At 38.1% G+C, this 23,003-nt stretch overlaps 1 protein-coding gene across 3 annotated transcripts; it reads right to left on the bottom strand.

Moving 5' to 3' along the window:
• Nucleotides 1-4,180: 4,180 nt before the first annotated feature.
• FBXO4 (F-box protein 4) lies at nucleotides 4,181-18,144 on the bottom strand. Of its 3 annotated transcripts, none has more exons than XM_070476633.1 (7): nucleotides 17,917-18,144; nucleotides 16,459-16,694; nucleotides 14,408-14,535; nucleotides 10,295-10,370; nucleotides 10,016-10,191; nucleotides 4,965-5,140; nucleotides 4,181-4,562 (listed from the first exon to the last, which is right to left on the bottom strand). In XM_070476633.1, exons 1-7 carry the CDS (start codon nucleotides 18,103-18,105, stop codon nucleotides 4,473-4,475), a joined length of 1,071 nt encoding a protein of 356 aa, XP_070332734.1. In that variant the 5' UTR covers nucleotides 18,106-18,144; the 3' UTR covers nucleotides 4,181-4,472. The 3 variants fall into 3 exon arrangements, with proteins under 3 accessions (XP_070332734.1, XP_020762503.2, XP_070332735.1); XM_020906844.2 differs by having other exon boundaries at nucleotides 14,315-14,535; nucleotides 17,917-18,142; XM_070476634.1 differs by lacking the exon at nucleotides 17,917-18,144 and adding an exon at nucleotides 17,188-17,585 and having other exon boundaries at nucleotides 14,315-14,535.
• Between the last annotated feature and the right edge of the window lie 4,859 nt (nucleotides 18,145-23,003).

Here is a 23,003-nt window from a genome sequence, read left to right as displayed (position 1 = left end):
CTACATAGAAAACCCTAAAGACATCACCAGAAAATTACTAGTATATAGTAATTTTATATATATAGTATATAGTAATAGTAATATAGTAACGAATATAGTAAAGTTGCAGGATATAAAATTAATATTCAGAAATCCCTTGCAATCCTATACACTAACAATGAGAAAACAGAAAGAGAAATTAAGGAAACAATCCCATTCACCATTGTGACAAAAAGAATAAAATACTTAGGAATAAATCTACCTAAAGAAACAAAATACCTATATATAGAAAACTAAAACACTGCTGAAAGAAATCAAAGATGACACAAACAGATGGAGAAATATACCATGTTCATGGATTGGAAGAATCAATATACTGAAAACAAGTATACTACCCAGGGCAATCTATAGATTCAATGCAATCCCTATCAAGATACCAACAGTATTTTTCACAGAACTAGAACAAATAATTTCACAATTTGTATGGAAATACAAAAAAAAACTCGAAAAGCCAAAACAACTTTGAGAAAGAAGAATGGAACTGGAGGAATCAACCTGTCTGACTTCAGACTATACTACAAAGCTATATGACAGTATGGTACTGGCACAAAGACAGAAATACAGAGCAGCAGAACAAGACAGAAAGCCCAGAGATAAATCCAGTAACCTATGGATACCTTATCTTTGACAAAGGAGGCAAAAATATACAATGGAGAAAAGACAATCTAACAGGTGGTGCTGGGAAAGCTGGTCAACCACCTGTAAAAGAATGAAACTAGAACACTTTTAACACCATACACAAAAATAAACTCAAAATGGATTAAAGATCTAAATGTAAGACCAGAAAATTCCTAGAGGAAAACATAGGCAAACACTCTCCAACATAAACCACAGCAAGATTCTCTATGACCCACCTCCCAGAGTAATGCAAATAAAAGCAAAAACAAACAAATGGGACCTAATTAAACTTAAAAGCTTTTACACAACAAAGGAAACTATAAGCAATGTGAAAAGATAGCCTTCAGAGTGGGAGAAAATAATAGCAAATGAAGCAACAAAGGATTAATCTCAAAAATATACAAGCAACTCCTGCAGCTCAATTCCAGAAAAATAAATGACCCAATCAAAAAATGGGCCAAAGAACTAAACAGACATTTCTCCAAAGAAGACATACAGATGGCTAACAAACACATAAAAAGATGCTTAACATCACTCATGATCAGAGAAAGGCAAATCAAAACCATGATGAGGTACAATTTCATGCCTATCAGAATGGCTGCTATCAAAAAGTCCAGAAACAATAAATGCTGAAGAGGATGCAGAGAAAGGGGAACCCTCTTATTGTTGGTAGGAATGCAAACTAGTATAGCAACTATGGAGAACAGTGTGGAAATTCCTTAAAAAACTGAAAACAGAATGGCCATATGACCCAGGAATCCCACTGCTGGGCATACACACCAAGGAAACCAGAATTGAAAGAGACAAGTTCACTGCAACACTGTTTACAACAGCTATGACAAGGAAGCAACCTAGATGTCAATTGGCAGATGAATGGATAAGAAATGTATATGTGGTACATATACACAATGGACTATTACTCATATATTGAAAAGAACGCATTTGAATCAGTTCTAATGAGGTGGATGAAACTGGAGCCTATTATACAGAGTGAAGCCAGTCATAAAGAAAAACACCAATACAGTATATTAACACATACATATGAAATTTAGAAAGATGGTAATGACAACCCTATATGCTAGACAGCAAAAGAGACACAGATATAAAGAACAGACTTTTGGACTCTGTGGGGGAAGGTGAGGGTGGGATGATTTGAGAGAATGGCATTGAAACATGTATATTACCATATGTGAAACAGATCACCAGTCCAAGTTTGATGCATGAAACAGGGTACTCAAAGCTGGTGCACTTGGACAGTCCAGAGGGATGGGATGGGGAGGGAGGTGGGAGGGCAGTTTGAGATGGGGGACACATGTACACCCATGGCTGATTCATGTCAATGTATGGCAAAAAAACACCACAATATTGTGAGGTAATTAGTCTCCAATTAAAATAAATTAATTAATCTAAAAAATACAATGTAAATATCTTAACAAATACTTAACTGCTTAAAAATGCTAATCATCATCTGAGCTTTCAGCAAGTCAGAGTGGTAGCATCAAAGATCACTGATCACAGATCACCATAACAAATACAGTAAAAAAAGCTTGAAATATTGTAAGAATTACCAAAATGTGACAGAGATATTAAGTGAGCAAATGTTGCTGGAAAATGGTGCTGATAGACATGTTCAGTGCAGGGTTGCCACAAAACTTCAATTTGTAAAATACACAGTTATCTATGAAACATAATAAAGTACAATAAAATGAGGTATACCTATATCTTGAAAAGAATAAGAGATTACATTTATTATTTTTAAATTTTTTTCTTCTTTTAATTTCTTTTTGATACATATGACTGTTACATCAAAAATTGATAACACTGTCTTCTGGAATTTACAATATATATAAGTGCAATATACTCAATGCATGCATACTCAAAGATTCGCCCAGTCATCTTTGACTCTTTGCAACCCCATGCGTATGTGCATGCTCAGTTACTCAGTAGTGTCTGACTCTTCACAACCCCATGGACTGGAGCCTGTCAGGCTCCTCTATAGAATTTTCTGGGCAAGAACACTTAAATGGGTTGTCATTTCCTTTTCCTGGGGGTCTTCTTGACCCAGAGATGGAACCTGTCTCTTGTACCTCCTGCACTGGCAGAAGGATTCTTTACCACTGCTGTGCCTCCTGGGAAGCCTACAATGACCTAAATTTGTACTTTAATAACATAAAAAAAAGAAAATTAAAGTTTTATAATTTAAAAAGCAGAAAAATAGCAACTATAGCATAAATCAATGAAACAGAATATAGAATAAATCAGTAAGACCAAAAGCTGGCTCTTTGAGAATTATAATATCAATAAAACTCTAGCCAGATTGATCATGAAAAAAAAAGAAAATAAATTACCAACATCAGCAAAGAATGAGGTAACATGTGCTTAGTCACTCAGTTGTGCCCAACTCTTTGCAACCCCATGGATTGTAGCCTGCCAGGCTCCTTTGTCTATGGGGATTCTCCAGGCAAGAATACCTGAGTGGGTTGCCATGCCCTACTCCAGGGGATCTTCCCAACACAGGGATTGAATCCAGGTCTCCTGAATTGCAGGCAGATTCTTTACCATCTGAGCCACCTAACTAACTACACATAATTAAAAGTGGAGAGGATGTATTTTTGGCATAATAGCATGAAGAGTACCATGGAATGGTTCCCCAGAGAAACTGGAGAAAATTAATTTTAAAAAATCATTAAAATCTAAGAGTACACAGCAAAAGAAAAAAAAAAAACCAGTAAGAACAGTAAGAGTATGTGGGATTTTAATAACTAAGTTATTAAAAACTAAGACATCCCTCCTCCAGCTCAGAAAGACAGAAACTCCATTCTAGACCAAGGCAGTCAAGGAAACAGCACTCTCTCTCTAAGTTGGAGGGCTTCCATTCTAGGAAAAGCAGGACGTCAGCATTTCTCAATCTTCCCCCAACTACAAGCGCTCAAGTTAAGGGCTAGATAAATGCACCCAAGATGTGAGAGCTCCTTTCTTCAGAATGGCACCCGCTTGTAGGATGGAGGCTATTTCTTGGGTGCAGCACCACTGAGAATATAATGCTCTTTTCAACTGTAATTTTTAAATCCCTCAATTCCACTGAGATAGGAGGACTGTTACCTCCGCAAAGTGGAAGCAATTAGTGAGTAGGAGGTCATGTGATCATGAATGTTTCTGGAATATTTTCTTTATGAGCAAGGAAAAAAATCTGGTTTTAGTACTTCATGAGCTTTCAGGTTATTTGAAAACAGCAAGAATTTCCAGCTATTTTCACTGAATTAGTATTGAATAAAGCAAAAAGTTAATTTCTACTATTTCAGAAAAGAAACAGAAGTTGTATGGCCATACCAGTAAATGAAACCAGTGAATATTCCAATCTTTAAGCAGTATATTTATTAAAAATAGATAAACTTATTTTCTGATAACCAGTTAAGGACCATTGAAAAGAACCTATGAAAACTTAGCAAATTTGCTATTCCCCACGATGGCAATCTTTGAACTGAACAGAAGAGAAACCACGAAGAATGAGAGAGGCACAAACTTGTTGTTGTTGTTTTTTCCAGAATTTAATATTAAAAAATATATATATGAGTTATTAAAAAATCTTAAATGGTTCATTTTGGGGCCAAATGCTACCACTGAAACTTTTTTCTTGTAATTGATTTATGGTAAAAAGTAAAAGTTATATAAAAATTAGAGTAGTGACAGCTGTCCAACATAAAGCCTACCTGCAAAAAAGGCAGGGCAGAAGGAGCTGACTTGAGCAAATATCCACATCATGACCTTAGTAACAAGTTTCAAATGCTTTCAGTTGCCAAGGTTGAAAAGGAGGATCATCTTGCATGCTTAGATTCTACTTCTTCAAGAATCCACTGAATACCACTCAAAAAGCCAGTTAAAGTTTCAGCCTCTGTGTCCTGGACCTATGAGCAAATAAAAAGAGACCATTTGTTACTAAGAAACTAAGCACAAAATCTTATAATCATGTGGGGCATTTTTCTGGACACTCAAAAACAAATAGGACTTAAAAAACCCCAGTAAACTTTGGGTGAATAACCAAGTTTTGTCTTCTACAGAGTTTAGATAAAAAAAAAACCATCTTCTCTTCTGTCTTATAATTACTATCAATATGAGGTTTATTACTTATCTTGGAACTCAGCTTTGATATCAAGTATCTTCCTCTGATTAAGCTACTAAAACTGACTTTCAGAATGCTATTCTTTTAAAAAGAATGAATGGGAAAGAATAAAGAAAAATAAAATCAGTTAGAAATTAGAGTGAAAAATAAAATGAGATTTTTCTCACTAGAGAAAATAGAACCTTACCATCCATGGGTGGTTTAGATGATTCAGACGGAGTTCATGAGCCAAATAAAAACAGGGCATTCTTTTTACATTAGCTTGAGAAATACAAGATAAAACCAGCATTGGTCTCCCGGAAGATCCAAAAGCTGGATCAGTCATTGCCATGATACGAGAAAATTCATCTTGCCATTCATGTCCTAAGGAATATAGTTAAAATACTTAATTTTCTTACTTAAAAAATAATAAAACAAAATTGAAAACTATAAAAATTACCAGGATCCAAACATAATAAACTGCATCTATCCCTCTATTGCTGCGTTCATTTACTGATCTTTCATAAAACTACATTAATCAGCATTGCAAGGATTGGAATTTAGATGAAATCAGAGAGAACAAAAACAGTACCACTTACACGTTTCTGTGGTTTAAAAGCAAAAGTACTCTGATAAAATTATTTTCTTATCACAAATTCTGTAGCCATCACTACCCTTTCTTTCAAAGACCAGAGTTTCTAAAATTTAAACATATGATTAAGTCTAGCTTTTCTATTGAAACTGAAAGTTTCTGCCTTTCAGGGGAGTGTCAGTCATTGACATTTGGTGGTGGGCAGAATTCTAAAATAATCCTAATAACTCAAATTCTTTTCTATTCCCGCCTCTGAGTGTGGAAGACTCTGTAAACACATGGGATATCACCAACATGGTTAGGCTATATTACAAGACACAGCTGACTTCAAGAAAGGGAGACTATAATCAGTGAGCCTAGTCTAGTCAGGTAAGCTCTTAAAACAGATGAGATTCTTCCTAGTCAGAGAGATACTCCATTGCTGGATTTGAAGACAGAGGGGTCACATAGCAAGAAATGAAGATGGCCTGTGAAGCTGAGAGCAGCCCCCAACTGACAGCCAGCAAGGAAAAAGGGACCTCAGATCTACAAAAGAAAGAAGCTGAATTCAGTCAATAATCTGAGTGAGCTAGATAATAGATTTTTCCCCAGAACCTCCAGAAAGGGATATAACCCATCTCTCACCCTAATGTCAGCCTGTGAGACACTTGGCTGAGAACCCAGCCATGCTGTACTCAGACTTCTGACATAAAGAACTCTGAGCTAATAAATAGATGCATTTTTAAGCCACCAGGTTGGCAGTAATTTGTTATATATTAATAGAAAACAAACACTGAATGTAATTATCAACACACTACATTTAAATCTATCACATATTGATTGAATTTTGACTTGTCCCATCTATTCTTTGTTCCTTTTACCCTCTTTTCCTGTGCTCTTTTGAACTGACTTCTTAAATGATTACATTTTATCTTCACTACTGGCTTATTTAATTATATCTCTGTTACATCAAAAAAGCAAGAGAGTTCCAGAATTACATCCATTTCTGCTTTATTGACTACGCCAAAGTCTTTGACTATGTGGATCACAATAAACTGTGGAAAATTCTGAAAGAGATGGGAATACCAGACCACCTGACCTGCCTCTTGAGAAATCTGTATGCAGGTCAGGAAGCAACAGTTAGAAGTGGACATGGAACAACAGACTGGTTCCAAATAGGAAAAGGAGTACGTCAAGGCTGTATATTGTCACCCTGTATATTTAACTTATATGCAGAGTACATCATGAGAAACGCTGGGCTGGAGGAAGCACAAGCTGGAATTCAAGATTTCCGGGAGAAATATCAATAACCTTAGATATGCAGATGACACCACCCTTATGGCAAAAAGTGAAGAAGAACTAAAGAGCCTCTTGAAAGTGAAAGAGAAGAGTAAAAACGTTGGCTTAAAGCTCAACATTCAGAAAACTAAGATCATGGCATCCAATCCCATCACTTCAAGGCAAATAGATGGGGAAACAGTGGAAATAGTGGCTGACTTTATTTTGGGGGGCTCCAAAATCACTGCAGATGATGATTGCAGGCTGGAAATCAAAAGATGCTTACTCCTTGGAAGGAAAGTTATGCCCAACCTAGACAGCATATTAGAAAGCAGAGACATTACTTTGCCAACAAAGGTCCGTCTAGTCAAGGCTATGGTTATTCCAGTGGTCATGTATGGATGTGAGAGTTGGACTATAAAGAAAGCTGAGTGCTGAAGAATTGATGCTTCTGAACTATGGTGTTGGAGAAGACTCTTGAGAGTCCCTTGGACTGCAATGAGATCCAACCAGTTCATCCTAAAGGAGATCAGTCCTGGGTGTTCACTGGAAGGACTGATGTTGAACCTGAAACTCTAATATATTGGCCACCTTATGCACAGAGCTGACTCATTTGAAAAGACCCTGATGCTGGAAAAGATTGAGGGCAGGAGGAGAAAGGGACGACAGAGGATGAGATAGTTGGATGGCATCACCGACTCGATGGATATGGGTTTGGGTGAACTCTGTGAGTTGGTTATGGACAGGGAGGCCTGGCGTGCTGCAGTTCATGGGGTGGCAAAGAGTCGGACACAACTGAGCAACTGAACTGAACACTTTTTTAGGGGTTAGTTGCTCAAAGATTTACAAAGTATATTTTAAACTTACAACAGCCTACCTTTAAAAAGCATTATATAACTTCACATATAGAACCTTATAATACAACATTTCCACTTGTCTTCCCATGCTGTGTAATATTGTTACAATATATTTTATTTTTAAAAATATGATGTTTTCCTTTAAATAATGATAAAGAAATTAAAATTAGAAAAAAATATTTTATGTATAGCTATACTGTTTCTAGCCCAAGGCTTTTTCTTTCTTTCTGTAAATGTAGTTTTCCACCTGGTATACTATACTCCCTGAAGTTTCCTTTAATACTTATTGTAATAAAAATTTGCTGACTGAGCTTTCTCAGATTTTGTTTGTCTAAAAAATGTCTTGATTTTGCCTTCATTTTGAAAGATATCTCTGCTGGATATTATCCCCCCCACCCCACCCTTTGCAATACTATAAAGATTTCCCTTCATTACTATCTAGCTTACAGCAAAATTCTATCAGAAAGTCTCTGTCTTTATCTTTGGTCCTCTATATGTATGTTTTGCTTTGCCCTGGCTGCCTTCAAGATATTCTCTTTATCTTTCGTTTTCACCAGTTTGACTATGATGTATCTGTATTTTTTATTTATCATGTCTAGAGTTCTTTGAGAATCTTGGATCTGTGGTTTATTTCTTTCAGAAATTTTGAAATAGCTTTGGTCATTATTTGTTCAGAAATTTCTTTTTCCCTGTTCTTACTCCCTTCATATTTTGGGACTCCAATCACATACAAATTGAATCAGGGGTCCACATACCACACACTATAGATATAAGCAATTATTTTGGTAAAAACTGTCAAGCCCATTCATTCACAAACTGTCTACGGCTACTTTTGCACTATAGTATCAGAGCTGAGTAATTTTAAGAGATTATGGCTCACATGCCTAAAATATGTACTACCTAGGCCTTTAAGAAAATGTCAACCCCTGAGTTAGATCACTTTCATTGGTTTTCCCCAGCTCTTGCTCTGCCCTCCACTACCAATTTTTTCCTTTTTAAAAATTTTCATTTTTTAATTAATTTCTGGCTTTGCTGGGTCTTCATTGCTATGTGGGTTTTCTCTAATTGTGGCAAGTGGGGGCTACTCTCTAATTGCAGTACACAGGCTTATCACTGCAGTGCCTTCTCTTGTTGCAGAGCACACTCCATAGTGCATGGGCTTCAATAACTGCAGCTCACGGGCTCAGCAGTTGTGATTCCCAAGCTCTAGGACAAAGGCTCAGTTACTCCACAGCATGTGGGATCTTTCTGGACCAGGGATCAAACCCATGTCTCCTGCATTGGCAGGTGGATTCTTGACCACTGAGCCACCAGGGAAACCCATCTCTTCATTTTAATTTGAGTAATTTCACTTAATCTATCTTCACATTCACAAAAGATTTCCTTTGTTGATATGTCCATTGAAGGAACTATTCACCTGTTGTATTTTTGGTATTTAGCACACCCATTTTACTTTTTCATAGCTTCTTTCCCTCTGTTGAAAATCTCTATTTGTTCACATATACTGGTCACTTTTTTTTTTACTAGATTCTTCAACATATGAATCATAGTTCTTTTTATGTCCTTTTCTGAGGATGCCAATATTGAGGCCATTTCTGGGTCTAGCTCCATTGACTGCTTTATCTCTTAAGAATGGGTCATTTCATTTTTTTTTTTTTTTTTTTTTGTATCTTATACTTTTTAATTTAATGCTAGATGTTTTATGTGGAAGAGCAGAAGAGACTGAGGTAAAAAGGATTTACTTCTACAAATGGGTATGCGTCTTCTCCTGTTAGGCCATTTATGCAGTGAGACGAGTCCAATTAGTCAGTAGTTGAGCTGCACTTGGCTTTTGTTGTTATAGTTAATTTCAGTGCACTATAAACTGTAAATTCTTTCAGCAGTGGACTGCTTCTACCTTTTTCCAAGTGAGAATAATATATTGTATACTTACGCCCTACCTTGTTCACAAAGGATTTGGGAAAGAAATAACAATATCGGCTTATGGCCCAATAGTATTCTATTTTCATGATATTTATCAATGTGAATGGCAATTATTCAGAATATATGGAGCGTGTTCTTAACTAATCTTTATTAACTTTATTAAACACTCCACCAACCTCTCTACTATCTGGATGATTAAAATAAGCTAAAATTTTTCATTTAACTGCATAAATTATTTTAATAAGGCCAAAAAAACAAAATATAAATAAATAAAAGTACAGAAGCATGAAACAACAAAAAAATACTATGTAGTTATGGTAGCAAACTTCAGTGTGCATCAGAATTCTGTAAAGTTTGTTTAAAAAAACAGAGCCAAGACACAACCCACATCTATGAGTCATAATCCATCAGGATAGGAATCAGGCTGCCATGTTTTTAACAAGATCCGCAGGTGGTCCTAATGCACATCAAGGTTTGAGAATCCAATATTGATAGTAATAATATTAACAGAATCACACTGATAAAATTAGCCATGATATTCTTAACAAGCCACAATAAAGCCTATAAAAATACTTTCTTATTTACTTTGCAAAGAAAGTGCTTTTAAAAAGAAAATAAGATAATGCTTACTTTTATGAGCTTCAGCATTTGCAACATAGATGAACCCATCAACAACTTCACACACCTTCTGAATTTGTGGAATTACACTGTATCGGCTCCCTTGTTGATCATCCCCTTCATTTTGTATACTGAACATCTTGTTAACTGCACTCGTATGTTCTTCTCTTGCTCTATCTCTTTCCTTTCTATAAGAAATATAAAACATAAACAGACACTAAACAGGCTTCACCCCCCCTAAAATATTCTATTACTGATGTCTCGCGTAGGCTGCTAAGTAGGTAGCCTTACCTTGTAGTTGAATATAGTATTAGGATGTTGAATTTATGTTGATTGCTCAACTGAAAACTAACTCCTGATCCAATACCTAAAGGAGAAAATTACAGTTATCAAAACAAAAGATAAAGATAGCAAACAATGACAATGAAAAAATTACTTAGTATAAAAAGAGCAAACAAAAAACAAGTTATATATAGCTTTGGAATAAAATATTTATGTTGAAGAAAAGATGCTATATGCAATTTTCATTCACAAAATAGTAAACTATGGATACAGAATAAAAAACTCTTAGGCTTTAACATTGCTTTTTTTTTTTTACCATCATCACTATCATCATTAACTTTATTATTATCCTATCAGTAGCAGCTTCATCATAACAACTACTTATCCTCAAGACTGACTTAGTTTCACTTTTTTAATGTTTCTCATTAGTCTCATACTCCATGTATACATTCAACCAAATGGGTTTTTCCCCTGCACTCTGAAAAGGCATTTTAAAATTCATGGTGTCTTAGAAAATTGAAGAAATATGGCAAACACTGAAATTTGAAATTAGATTTGAGCTAGAATTTGTCACATATACCCATGCTTCTGTGAGCCTTGGTTTTGGCACTGAAATAAAGAAATAATACACATTTTTTAGGGTTACTGTAAGCATTAAAGAAGATCACATACATAACTGGAAGGTAACAGGTGCTAAATATTACTTCTTACTATATTTTCTATCTAAATCATTCAACACTATTATTTGTCCTTTCTTAACTCCTTCCCTTCTTTGTGTTAACACTCAGGGTTGATTCTCCTCTTGCCTCCCAGAAAGATCTTTCTCCTCCTCTTTGGCTTTGTGTCTTTTTGCTATATATTAATAAACATCCTTTTAGATCTGTCTACTCCTCTCCATTCCCACCCCACACCTTTAATTTAGATATCATCATCTCTCACCGGAACTTCTGTAATCATTTCTAACTATGCTCCTAAATCCACTTTTGTTCCCTACTATCCAATCTTCTGACAGCAGCTGGAGAGATTGCTTTAAAATGTCTTTAATTATGTCTCTTCCCTTCAAAGCCACTGCTCTTCAGATAAATAAAACTTTAATATAATATGGCCTCTACTTACCTCATTGTGCTGTGCTTAGTTCCTCAGTTGTGTCTGACTCTTTGTGACCCCATGGACTGTAGCCCACCAGGCTCCTCAGTCCATGGGGATTCTCCAGGCAAGAATACTGGAGTGGGTTGCCATGCCCTTCTCCAGGGTATCTTCCCAATCCAGGGATTGAACCCAGGTCTCCTGCATTGCAGGTGACTCTTTGCCATCTGAGCCACCAGGGAAGCCCAAGGACAACTCCATCTTTCATATCCTTAATCCCTGCATTATAACCAATCTAGACATTTAAAGAAGCCATGCCATACTATCTTACATCACCCTTTCAGGCAACACATTATATAGAGATCTTAGCAGGGTCTGCAAGCATTTCAGGCAAAGTGGCCCTAGTCTTCCACCACCAGGGGACTTCCCAAAGATATCATAAAAATATTCTCCCATGTTGGGAAAGGTGGAAGTCAGGAGGAGAAGGGGACGACAGAGGACGAGATGGTTAGATGATGTCACTGACTCAATGGATATGCATCTAGAGCAAGCTCCAGGAGATGGTGAAGGAAGCCTGGCGTGCTGCAGTCCATGGGATTGCAAAGAATCAGATACAACTGAGTAACTGAACAATAACCATGTCTCTGATCTTTGTTTTCATCAGTTTAACTTCCAGAAACTACCTTCTCAACACATCTAATAAGTCCAATAAGATCTGCATGCTGTTTTGCCCCAGCTTGCCAATGACTCATCCCTTTACCATTCCCTGACGTTGCAGGATCTGAAGCACAGTTAGACTAGCAATTTCAAACAATCACAATCACTCTGGAGAATGAAATGGCAATTTCATAATCAGCCAATTTCCCCAAATCCCCAACCTCTTATTGAAATGGGTTCCTTCCACCTCATGACCTGACCTGAAACTGGCCTGTGCCTAGGTGCTGCTTCTCTTGCAGTGGGCTTCCAGTAACTAAACTGCTTATTCTCTCACATCTCAGGGTACAGAGATGAGTGTTCTCCTACTCCTCAATGCCAAGTCTTAAACCATTACTCACCAACTCTCTTGAAAAAACTCCACCTCTTTGAGACACACACACCATTTAGCTCTAATACCATCTCCCCATCCTTAACCAGGTCACTTATGAATCTACTTTTGATAATCCCTTTCTCCTAACATTCACTGAAGATTGTAACACCTGGCTCACAATCTTCTTCTTTATCCTCTGAAACTTCCAAGTCCATATGGACTTCATATGATTCCCAAATCTTCATTTCTAAGCCCAGATCTTTCTTTTGAGACATGAATGCATGAAGTATTCCATAAAATCATTCATTTATTCATCAAATACCTATTGAATGTCTACTATGTGCCTGGCACTACCGATACAACTAAGAATAAAGCTGACAAGAGAGATGTCCCTGGTGGTCCAGTGGTTGTGAATCCAACTGCCAATGCAAGGGATACTGTCCGGAATGATCTCACATGTCGCAGAGCAACTAAGTCTGTGCACCACAACTACTGAGCTTGAATGCTGCAACTACTGACGCCTGCATGCCTAAAGTCCATGCTCTGCAACAAGAGAAGTCACCAAAATGAGAAACCTGAGCACTGCGATGAAGAGCAGCCCCAGCTCACTGCACCTAGAAAAAGCCCACACGCAGCAGCAAAGACCCAGGGCAGCCAAAAATAGTTTAAAAAACAAACAAACAAAAAAAAAACCTCTTAAAAAAAAAAAAAGGCTGAGATTTCTGGTCTAATGGAACTCACATTCAAATGGCTAGCTTATAGGAGGCATCTCTACTTGTATAAAATGTTTCTCTTCCTACTCCTGTGTTTCCTTAACCTAGAGAATGACACCATCATCCGATATGAAAATAAGACCCAGAAACCAGGAATTATCCTTATTACTGCTGATATACATGGAGTCACTTCCATATCCTTCATATTTTATCACAATATTATAGTGGTTTCTTAATGGGCATTCATGCCTTTGGAGCCCCTTCTAATCAATTCTCCACTCAGGAGCAGAGTGATCTATCTAAAATGCCATCTTGATCATCTTACTTTTCTGCTTCAAGTCCTTCAATATAATGCTTAAGTCTGACATATAAGCATCTTCTCACCTGGTCCCACTCTAGACACACAGAGCTACTTCAAGTGTGTCATGCACACCCAGAACTTTGAGAATTTAGAGATGTAGTTCTCACTGCTTAGAATATTTTACCCTGTCTTTTTTTGATGGCTTACCCCTGCTTATCAAAATGACTCATATAAGGCATCATGTTCAATGCAGAGCCTTCTATGACCCTTACCTTTCTACCCAGAAGCTCATTACACCATATTCTAATCACCTGTACACATGTCTCTGCCCTCACCTAGACTAATCACCTTTCAGGGCAAAGAGGAGGTTTTTGATGTTGTTTGTTTTAAATCACTGCATCTTTAGTATCTAATAGGTACCCTCAACAAATGAAAAAGTAAAGCAGAAGCTAGACCACTATTATACATGTTTATTATAAATCCTACTTACCAAATTAACTACATGGTTGTTGTTCCTGTTGTTTTTCATAAAGGTAAGGTGACAATTTAGCTCTTTTTTGAAATTCCAAGACACATCAAAGTACTTTGAATATAGTAGATGCTGAATGGTTTTTACTGTAACATTCTTTTAAAATATGGTACAACATTTTGACAACATACAATTTGCTTTCACATAATCTCATATTCTGGACTGAGGAAGTAAGAGAAAGCTTACCTCTTATAAAAAAGTAAATTAATTCTTTCAGTCGATAGAGACGTGAGGGCTCCCATCCATCAAATTAGTACATTTCATTACATCAAAGAGTTAAATAATTTAAAAAACTAATTTTTTTCTATGTAATACTAGAGTCAAGCTCAAAGTGTTTGAATTATTATGAATTGTACATTAACATGAAAATTACCATCAATCTGCCTCTGAGGCAAACCAGCTGTTGGGCAAAGTTCCTCAGAAGACATCAAACTCAACACCAAAGATGTATTTAATTCTTCCAAACCTGGTCCAAACATGGCAAATCGTGGTTCATTCTGAATGATCAATGAGTGTAAAAACGAGGTGACAGCTCCGTACACAGGACGGCTAGATTTTGAGGATCTTCTTGTATGTGGACAGCACATTTTATAGCTGTATTAAATTGTCACAATTAGAAAATTAACAAAAATACTTACTTAGCCATTTAATCATTCAACAATATATAATGCATTGAAAACTTGCTAGACAAAAGGGATACAATGGTTACCATCCTAATCCTCATAGAGGGCAGTGGAGGACAGATACTATTATATCAATAATACATATGTCAAGTGCTGTGATAGAAAAAGCACAAGGTGCTATGGAAGTAGTCATGGTCAAGTAACTGAGGAAGTCTTCCCCAGGAAGCGATTACTTTCTCATTTTTCATTTAGATTCTCTCATGAAACACTTGGTCTAACATGTGTTTTAATGGTTAAAATTCACTACATAGAGCAGTGATTCTCAACCTGGGGAGATTTTCCACCCCCTGGGAACATCTGCTAATGTCTGGACACATTTTTGTCATCACAACTACGGGGGAGTGGGGCAGTGCTACTGACACCTATGACATCTAGCAGATCCTGGGATGCTATTAAACATGCTACAATGCACACACAAGACAGTTCCCACAACACCTGGTCCAAAATGTCAGTAGTGCCAAGACAGAAACCCTGCCCTAAACTATGTAAATAGTTAGCATAAAAATGTCCTTAGAGGTAAGAAAGAAAAAAATTACTAAAGCTACCAATATAACTGAATTTCTTAGGGTACTTCCATTAACACTAACAGTTCAATAAGTACTTATCACAGGTAACCTAGCAAACTAAGAATCATGTGAAAGAAACAACTTTTTCAATAGCCATAAATTTCTAAACTAGTGATTCAACATGTTATCAAAAATTAAAACAAAGTTGCTCAAATCTAAATAAAACCTAAAGCCCTTTAAATCAAGCTGGTAAAGATAATCATTAACTTTATAAGAAAATCATCTTTACTTAGGAATCTTGTAATTTAAGAAGAAAAAAAAAAGTCAGCGTTGCAGCTGGGTAGATTTGGCCAAGCCTCACCACTTTAATTGGTCATATAAATCACTTATGGTCTGAACTTCAGTTTTTTTAATTTGCATTATTTGAGTAATAACAATCAACCCAAGATCACAAGAATCAGAAATAATTTATATGCTCACAAATAGTCATGTTGTTTGCCACTAAATCGTTTCTCTCCAACCCCGTGGACTGCAGCACGCCAGGCTCCCCTGCCCTTCAGTATCTCCTGGAGTTTGCTCAGATTCATATCCATTGAGTCAGATCACAAATGTTTGTTACTATGATTATTACTATCCCTATGAAAACATGTTTTCACAGCACCACAGACACACCTGATGTCTTGGCTGGCTGTGGGACAATGGAGAAGTAACCAGCAAGTGAGACTACAGTGCTATGCTGTTTAGTCACTAAGTCGTGTCTGACTTTTGAGTACCCGTGGCTTCTGTCAATGGGATTTTCCAGGCAAGAATACTGGAGTGGGTTGCCATTTTCTCCTCCAGGGCATCTTCCTGACCCAGGGATTGAACCTGCATCTCCTGCACTGCAGAAGGATTCTTTACCACTGAGCCATCACTTGTTAAAACTATACACATGCACATTTTAGTCAACGAGTCTCACAAGACTTGATGTAATGGCATCTGTATTGGAATAAGGATTCCAAATAACTTAAAATATGGGGGGGGGGGAAGCAACCCACACATAGCTAGTACGTCTAGCACAGGAAAACAATCCTTACCCTAAGCACAAACAAATACTCTTCTGTTTTTTTTAGGTGCTATCTTCTGTCACAGACTTTTTTTTTTTTTTTTTTGGCTCTACAGCAGGTTCTGAAGACATTTGTTTAACCTAACTGCCAATTCTTACAAAAGGACCCTTAGACTCAAAATTCATGCTACAAATTTGTAGGAGGACCAAGACTAACTTAGGCTACTGACTTGGTATAATCAAATTAGTATCTTCTTTTTAATTCATAAAACTAGATACTTACACTGCCATGTAGTCAAAAAATGCACCATCGGTGACCTCAGATATAGGCTTTTTTAAGATTTCTAGATCTGGAAGAGATTTCCAGTCAACAGAAGACCAAGAAGGAAGATCCCGCAACAGAAAATACCTCCACAGAATTGGATCTCGGACAGTTTCATTCCAATAATGACTTGTACTTCCCAACTGACATAGATCATGAGGTGAAAGGAATGACAAAATATATAGCTGTACATCAATCTGAAACAGAGGGAAGCAGCAGGTAGGTAAACGGGATGAATAATTTACCTTGGCAGATAGGTTTTTTTGAAAAATAAATCATAAATTAACAATTATACTGGGAAACTAAAGGTCAACTGAACAATCTATTGTTTTAATAATTAAATCTATCATGATAAATTACAAAATTAACAATTTTATACTAGATAGCAAAAGATCAACTTAACAGTCATTACCTTTAATAATGAAATTTACCATGCTGAAGTTAACTTCCTGCCTCAGGGTAGAATCATAATGAACACTTCATTTTGACACACTGACACATTCCTGAAAAACCACCCACTGTTCTGGTATTTTTCAAGCAAAATAATCAGTTTATTTAATTTCTCATGAATATTCTACCACACTATTTGCATTAAATTACTTAATGAAATAATTTATTCAAAATAAAATCTTTATCAAGTGAGCAAACTTTTGATTTTATCGTTAGATCAAATCAGAGTGTATCTGTCACCTGTGTTCTGTAAAAATCTGTCATCTCTGAAAGGAGAACCATGGAGGAAATTCAAGCCTGCAGTTTTCAATTTCTGATGTACCTCAGAGGGAAGTGACAACAGTCCAGCTAAGATACAGAATTTTAATTTCTAAGATATTTTCCTCTCGCCGTTTTCCCATCGTCCTAAAACGTTTAACAAGGAATGAGGTGTGTAACTCTCAAGACCTGCTGTAACTTGAGGCCCTTGTAACTTAGTTACTTAATTTCACTTGTCGGTTTTGTTACTTGAAATACATGGTAAGATAACAGCCGCAAAACCCTCAGAGAGTGTTTTGATACGTGAAGCCTAGGATGAAAGATGCTGAGAACACAGTCGCTGAACGCTGTCCATGCTTTTCCAGCATGTCTGGAAAGGTTTCAGCATTTCCTCAACCAGACGTTCAGGGTGTCCCAGTACCCAAACTCTTCTGGGGGGAGAAAACCTGAGGGTGACCTGGCAGATTACCAGGGCGTTCCTTGCAGGTGAGTTTCGCAGCAACCTTCGGTCCGGCTGCCAGGCACCAAGAGTCAATGCTAAGGCGTCTTTTCAACTGCTGCCCCTCAAGTGACGACCATGCCCGTAAAGCTGCATGGACCGAGTCAGACATAGGCTGGGCCCAGCGGGCTACCCCCTCCCGGGACCCCCCAAGAGGCTGCCCCAGCGAGCGCCCCTCCCTCGGTTCCTCGCGGGCGGCCACCGACGCTCACCGGCAGCCGCGTCAGAGAACTGGCCTCCTCGTCCGTCTCCTCCGCGGAGGCCCTCGGAGCCGCCCTCTCCTTGCCAACCGACTGCCAAAAGTTCCTCCAGCCGCTGAGGAAGGCCGCCTCCAGGCGGCCCCAGTCGCTGTGAGGAGGCTGAGGAGAGCTCCCTCGGCTGCCAGGCTCGCTTCCCGCCATGGCTGCCTACGCCTCTCCGGACGCGCCGCAAGGTGACGCGGTGCAACCGCGCCCCGCCTCCTCCCCCTTCCCTCCCCCACCCCGCCACCTGCTCCGCTCCCTGCGTTCCCCCCAACCCCCTGCCCTCCTGCCCCGGTCCCACCCCAGATGAAGAAGCCTCCAGAGCCGGGGAGAGAATGGAGAGATGGCCCAACTGAGCGTGGTTCGCAGCTGAGCTTGAAGCTCCCGCCAGAAATCACTACTCCCCTCACTTAAGGCCTCAACCTCAGGCGCGCTGACCTCACACATTGATATAAGATCTCTCGCCCTTAGCCCCTCTGTAACTGTATTACTTCACCCAAGGCCGTCCCTCTGTGTGGAACTCATTTCCTCTTTGCCTGAGTCTGCGCAGACTCTTACTTATGCAATAAATGGCCCTCTTCCACTATTTGGGGCGTAATGCCTGATGCTGGGAAAGGCTGAAGGCAGGAGAAGACAGAGGATGAGATGGTTGGATGGCATCACCAACTGATGGACATGAGTCTGACCAAGCTCCTGGAGTTGGTGATGGACAGGGAAGCCTGGTGTACGGTAATCCATTGGGTCACAAAGAGTGGGACAGGGCTGAGCCACTGAACTGAAACTGAAACCTGGTTTAACTCACAGTCAACTTGCAGTTTCCAGGACATGCAGCTACCCATTCTCCTCGTGAAAATAATCAACTATGGAAATTTCTAAATTTCAGAATCAGCCTCTGCCCACCATTGTCTTATCTCAGTTGTTAAAACATTCTCTCATGTATTACCCAAATCACCCATTTAAAAAACTCCTTTTGTTGTTGTTGCAACCTTTTTAAAGTAGATTTATAAGGTGTTAATTCCTGGTGTGCAGCAAAGTGATTCAGTTATATGTGTGTATATATATATATACATATATATATATATATACTTTAATACTCTTTTCTGCTACAGTTAAACACAGGCTATTGAACATTGTTCCCTGTGCTATTCAGTAAGATCTTGTTGTTTATCCATTCTATATATAATAATTTGCTTCTGCTAACCCAGAACTCCCCCTTCATCCCTCCCCCACCCCCCTTCCCCTTGGCACCCATAAGTCTGTGGTCTATCTCCATGAGTCTGTTTTGAAGATATGTTCATTTGTGTCATGTTTTAGTTTCCACACAAAAGCGATAAGGTATTTGTCTTTCTCTGACTTCACTATGTTTATTCTATGTCCAGTAATGTTGCTGCAAAAGGCACTATTTTCTTCTTTTTTATGATTCAGTAATATTCCATTGTTTGTGTATATACCACATCTTCTTTCTCAATTCATCTGTCCATGGACATTCAGTTGTTCCAGGTCATGGCTGGTGTGAATACTGCTGCTATGAACATGGGGTACATGTATTTTTTGAATTATAGTTTTGTCCAGATATGTGCCCAACAGTGGGAAATTAATCCCATTTTTTTTTTAATAGCCTTCAAAATAGAACAGAGGATCAGCAACTTCACAAAACCATTTAAGCCTGTAAGGATCATGATAGGCTACAGAAAACATATAGATAAGTTGTGTGTATTTATACAAATAGTTAAATATATAATATGTTTAACATAATATTCATCTCTATCTGTATCTATATCCATATTTATATTCTACATAGCAGAGCGTGATAAGGCTTAATAATGGACACAGTGCTTACGAGCCTGTATTTACACTTCAAAAGTAAATTATCTGGGGATCTAAATGTCAAATAACAGAAATCCAATAAAGCCCCAGAGGTTCTGTGAGATCTGAATATTAAGTTTCATCATTTATCTTGCATGACATTGCTAAGAGCCAATAACCAATCCAATTTCAGGCTTAGTTCTGCCAGGCAGTCCAGACGAGAAAAATAACCATACATTAATTGCCATTTCTCCTACCTCTCTAGAATAACAAAAATAAATCAGTTTAAGTATGAAGTACTGAAATGGTTCTCAACTCTTAGAAAATGAATTCCCAAGGAAGTCTCAAAGTAAGTCATTCTTGTTTTCTGATGTCAAACTGATTAATGGTTTCAAAAGCCTGATCCATTCGTAACTGAATGCTCCATAAACTTCTCGCTTCAAAGGATTTAGCAGTTATCAATGAATTGTTGTTTACAGTTGAAAAACGTTGCTATTCAAATTTTGTAATTCCTTTTATTATATAATTAAAGAAAAATTATCCCTCATCAACCATTTGAATACCCTCCCCAAGATCGGAATCAGCTTTATCTCCAAGGAGCCCTACTTCACTTTATTGGGAAATGGTATTTGGACATTATTTAGTGGTCTTCATATAAATAGGGTTGTTATTTCCTATTCAAATTTAGAACTACAAAATTTTTACTTTAATTTCACGTCTCTTCTCTTACACTGAAAATTCTCATTTCTAATTGCATACATTTCAATTTTCATACTTAATAACAACATAGGTACCAAGGAGGTTGATTTCTTTCCAGTTCTATTTGCCCTTGGGGATATCACACTAAGGGTGTCCAAATTACTGTGTTTTAAAGGTAACTGATTCCAAATCAGGAAAGGAATATGTGAAGACTGTATATTGTCACCCTGCTTATTTAACTTATATGCAGAGTACATCATGCGAAATGCTGGACTGGAAGAAGCACAAGCTGGAATCAAGATTGCTGGGAGAAATATCAATAACCTTAGACATGCAGATGACACCACCCTTATGGCAGAAAGCAAAGAAGAATTAAGAGCCTCTTGATGAAAGTGAAAGAGTAAAGAAGTTGGCTTAAAACTCAACATTCAGAAAACTAAGATCATTGCATTTGGTCCCATCACTTCATGGCAAATAGATGGAGAAGCAATGAAAACAGTGACAGACTTTATTTTGGGGGGCTCCAAAATCACTGCAGATGGTGACTGCAACCAGTGAAATTAAAAGATCCTTACTCCTTGGAGGAAAAGCTATGACCAACCTAGACAGCATATTAAAAAGCAGAGACATTACCAACAAAGGTCCATCCATCTAGTAAAAGCTGCGGTTTTTCCAATAGTCATGTATGGATGTGAGTTGGCCGATAAAGAAAGCTGAGCGTAGAATTGATGGTTTTAAACAGTGGTGTTGGAAAATACTCTTGAAAGTCCCTTGGACTGCAAGGAGATCAAACCAGTCAATCCTAAAGGAAATCAGTCCTGAATATTCATTGGAAGGACTGATGCTGAAGCTGAAACTCCAATACTTTCATCATCTGATGTGAAGAACTGACTCACTGGAAGAGACCCTGATGCTGGGAAAGATTGAAGGTGGGAGGGGAAGGGGACGACAGAGGATGAGATGGTTGGATGGCATCACCGACGTGATGGACATGAATTTGAGTAGGCTCTGGGAGTTGGTGACGGATAGGGAGGCCTGGCCTGCTGCAGTCCATGGGGTTGACTAATCTGAGTGACTAAACTGAAAGGTAACTGAAACATTCCTATGTATTGAAGCCACCAACTTGCTACACAATTACAGTTAATTTGCTTCATTTTGTTTTGGATTTTTAGGAGTTTTCTTTAATTTTTGATGTTATCGTATTTTTTAAAAACTGCAAAAATGTAGTACATGATTCCTAAGCCAATGGACAAAATTCAGAGAAGTCCAGTTTACATCCTGATCCCCTACATCTGATTCTGCTCCCCCATCTCCTCCTTTCACCATTGATAACCATTTTTTTTTTAATATAAGCAAACAAGGTTATACAAACACATTTATACTCTTAAATAGTACTGTATACCTTTTCCACCTTTTCACTTAGTAATACCACTCCATAGCATTTTAAAGAAATATTCCTCTTTGCTTTTTAAAGCTACATGCTACTCAGTCATGTGCATTTACCACAGTTTAATCTATTTTTAAACAGGGTATGCATACTATTTAGATGACTAATATTTATTAAATGCATCTGACTTGAGTTAAATGTGAGACCAAAAGTGAGTGTGAAACCAGAAGCCCAGTAATTGAAGCTGAATGGTAACTGTGGAAGTTGGTATACTGTAACAGGTATATATACATTTGGAGACTTTTGACTGGAGCTGAAAAACTTCTGAAAATTTAAGTTTTCTTCCAGCCATACTTATTGTAAACATTTAAGGTGCCTATACAGTCAGTGATTTCCTCTCTGAAAACTGCTTCCCACTTAGAATGCCAGCACCACTTGAAGTAAGCAAATGTTAGTGAGTGCTCACTAGCCAGAACAAGAACCAGCCATTTGGGAATTCCCAGGCAGCCCAGTGGTTAGGATTCCATGCTCACTGCTGAGAGCCTAGTTTCAATCCCTGGTTGGGGACCTAATATTCCAAAAGTGACAAGGTCAAAAAAGGGGGCAGTTAATTATCCCAGTTGATAGGTAAGGCAGATAATCACTTCAGTTGCTCAGTCATGTCTGACTCTACAACCCCATGGACTATATATAGCACACCAGGCTTCCCTTTCCAGAACCAAACCCAGGAGCTTGCTCAAACTCATGTCCATCAAGTCCACGATGCCATCCAACCACATCTCATCCACTATTGCCCCCTTCTCCTCCTGCCCTCAATCTTTTCCAGCATCACGGTCTTCTCAAATGAGTCAGTTCTTCGCATCAGGTGGCCAAAGTATTGGAGTTTCAGCTTCAGCATCAGTCCTTTCAATGAATATTCAGGACTGATTTCCTTTAGGATTGACTGGTTGGATCTCCTCGCAGTCCAAGGGACTCTTGAGATTCTTCTCCAACACCACAGTTCAAAAGCATCAATTCTTCGGTGCTCAGCTTTCTTTACAGTCCAACTCTCACATCCATACATGACTACTGGAAAAACTGTAGCTTTGACTAGACAGACCTTTGTTGGCAAAGTACTGTCTCTGCTTTTTAATATGCTGTCTAGGTTGGTCATAACTTTTCTTCC

Source organism: Odocoileus virginianus, chromosome 14 (genome assembly GCF_023699985.2).
Source record: "Odocoileus virginianus isolate 20LAN1187 ecotype Illinois chromosome 14, Ovbor_1.2, whole genome shotgun sequence".
NCBI lineage: Eukaryota > Metazoa > Chordata > Mammalia > Artiodactyla > Cervidae > Odocoileus > Odocoileus virginianus.
Note: the sequence above shows the minus strand (reverse complement) of the source record. Positions and strands in the feature narration are given on the sequence as shown.

Excerpts from the sequence above, each read along its gene's own strand:
- FBXO4 (XM_020906844.2), bottom strand. The coding sequence starts at position 18,105 with ATGGCGGGAAGCGAGCCTGGCAGCCGAGGGAGCTCTCCTCAGCCTCCT. Across the intron at positions 14,536-16,458 it reads TTTTTTGACTACATGGCAGT|CTATAAAATGTGCTGTCCAC; the intron begins GTAAGTATCTAG and ends AATTTAATACAG. Across the intron at positions 10,192-10,294 it reads ATACTATATTCAACTACAAG|AAAGGAAAGAGATAGAGCAA; the intron begins GTAAGGCTACCT and ends TATTTCTTATAG.